The sequence below is a fragment of the Poecilia reticulata genome, linkage group LG11 (genome assembly GCF_000633615.1).
Source record: "Poecilia reticulata strain Guanapo linkage group LG11, Guppy_female_1.0+MT, whole genome shotgun sequence".
NCBI classification, from domain to species: domain Eukaryota; kingdom Metazoa; phylum Chordata; class Actinopteri; order Cyprinodontiformes; family Poeciliidae; genus Poecilia; species Poecilia reticulata.
The window spans coordinates 24,084,434-24,086,120 of record NC_024341.1 but is presented as its reverse complement, the minus strand read 5'-3'; the positions used below and the strand labels follow the sequence as shown (position 1 = coordinate 24,086,120).

The 1,687-nt window shown below is 39.8% G+C and overlaps 1 protein-coding gene across 1 annotated transcript in view; it reads right to left on the bottom strand.

The window, feature by feature from the left end:
• The window catches only part of LOC103472874 (voltage-dependent calcium channel gamma-7 subunit-like), a 29,223-nt gene that overhangs the window by 16,672 nt on the left and 10,864 nt on the right, over nucleotides 1-1,687 (bottom strand). The window contains exon 2 of the mRNA XM_017307369.1: nucleotides 162-357. Within this exon, the coding sequence (XP_017162858.1) occupies nucleotides 162-357 (196 nt within the window). The remainder of the gene's footprint in view (nucleotides 1-161; nucleotides 358-1,687) is intronic.

Sequence of the window (1,687 nt, the reverse complement as noted above, 5' to 3'; positions counted from 1 at the left end):
AAAAAAAAAGGATTGTAGTTTTGGGTAAAATTGGACTAAATATTTCATACGTTTCTTTGTCTCTGCTTTTGAGAAGAAAACATTTTTCTTCTAAGAATAYAAATCCCATCCAGTCTTTAGACCACATATTCATCTAACGTTTACTGATTCTGGCTGCAGACCTGCAACAAAACAGACTCTCCAGAGCCCGGAGTGGAGCGCCATCTTGACCTCCATGGTTTGGTTCTGCTGCAGAACGATTCCCTCCTCCATCAGCAGCCAGTAGTCCGTTGATACAGCAACGCCCACCAGCAGCAACCCACAAGCTCCGAACACCGACGAGAGCAGAGTGAGCGCTCTGGTGCTGAACGAACTCATCTGAGGAGCAAAGAGGACAGAGTTGGTGATAGTTAGTGGGGATTCTTGGTTATCGTTGGAGGTGTAACAGAACAAAAATATTAAATTTGAATAGTGAGAAGATGTGTGTTTTTTGTGGCAGCTTGAATAATTCATAGATTTCTGCAAGGTGACTTGAATCGTGTTATGAAGTTTAAACAATAGAAAGACTGAAACTTAATACTGCAACACATCCAACATTCTGCCTTCTTTAAAAGCAGACAATGCTTTTATGTTTTGGTGGATGTTCCGCTTGAAATGTTGTGAAAAATGAAAKTCTTCCTCTGCARCACCAAATGAGGCCTGTTCATGAGGTTTCCAGGTAGCATGCAGTGTAGCCTGTYGCTCACTAGGTGGCAGAATAGTTKCCTCTGTCATGCTTCACCGTAGCTGTTGACACTGTGAGACATATCCTCTTCTCATACACACACAAACACTCATCCATCCAGTCAAAATGGAGGTCTCATTCATCATACAGTGAACTCTCCTGATGTAACAGATGTGATGCCTTCAATGATCCAAAAACAAAACACTGACCCAGAACACCCATCTACTCCGACGGAAGAAACTGTCCTCCCAAACCTTCGTTTTTAGAAATGATTGTTWYACATTTCTTCATGAAGCAGTATGTGAAAATAAAGCAGCCTTTAAGCTAGCAGGCAGCTTGTACTTATTCTTATTAAAACCACGTTAAATACTATGCCACCTGCAGCTCTCATCACCTGCAGGAGCATAAATTATTAAAAACTGGAAATTGAATTCCGCTGATATGGTTTAAAGGAACATGCTACAGGCTTAATGTGCACTTATAAAAATGCATGAGAGGCAGCCTTTAAATTAGATGTATTCATACTCATGGTCACTAAGCAATTAACCCTTTCCCTGTGGCTAAGAAAGAAGTGTGTGACGAATTCCTTTGCTGTTTCTTTGTCAGTCTCTGCCTTCAGTATTTCACATCATTTAAATGTTGAGTGTSTGGCATCAGGTTTAGAATATTCCCAACAGCCTCATCTTGTGATTTGAAGTTACTGCTGACAGTTTAGATGTTTAATWTCAAGATATTGTGCTTTAATTTGGGACTCATTGGGTCTACAGRGGAGGAATGAGAGCAGGTCCCAAGATCATGTTTCTAAAACACATGTACCAAATGTTCCTTTCACTACCATGCTTCATAATTTCATGCTGGTTTATGTTCTTATTTTTCTCCAAACATGAACATATTATGGCCAAAAATCTCTACTTTGCTCTCATCAGCTTTTTAAGTTTTTAATGCTATCTACACCTTTTAAACTTAATTCGTGGCAGGATAATC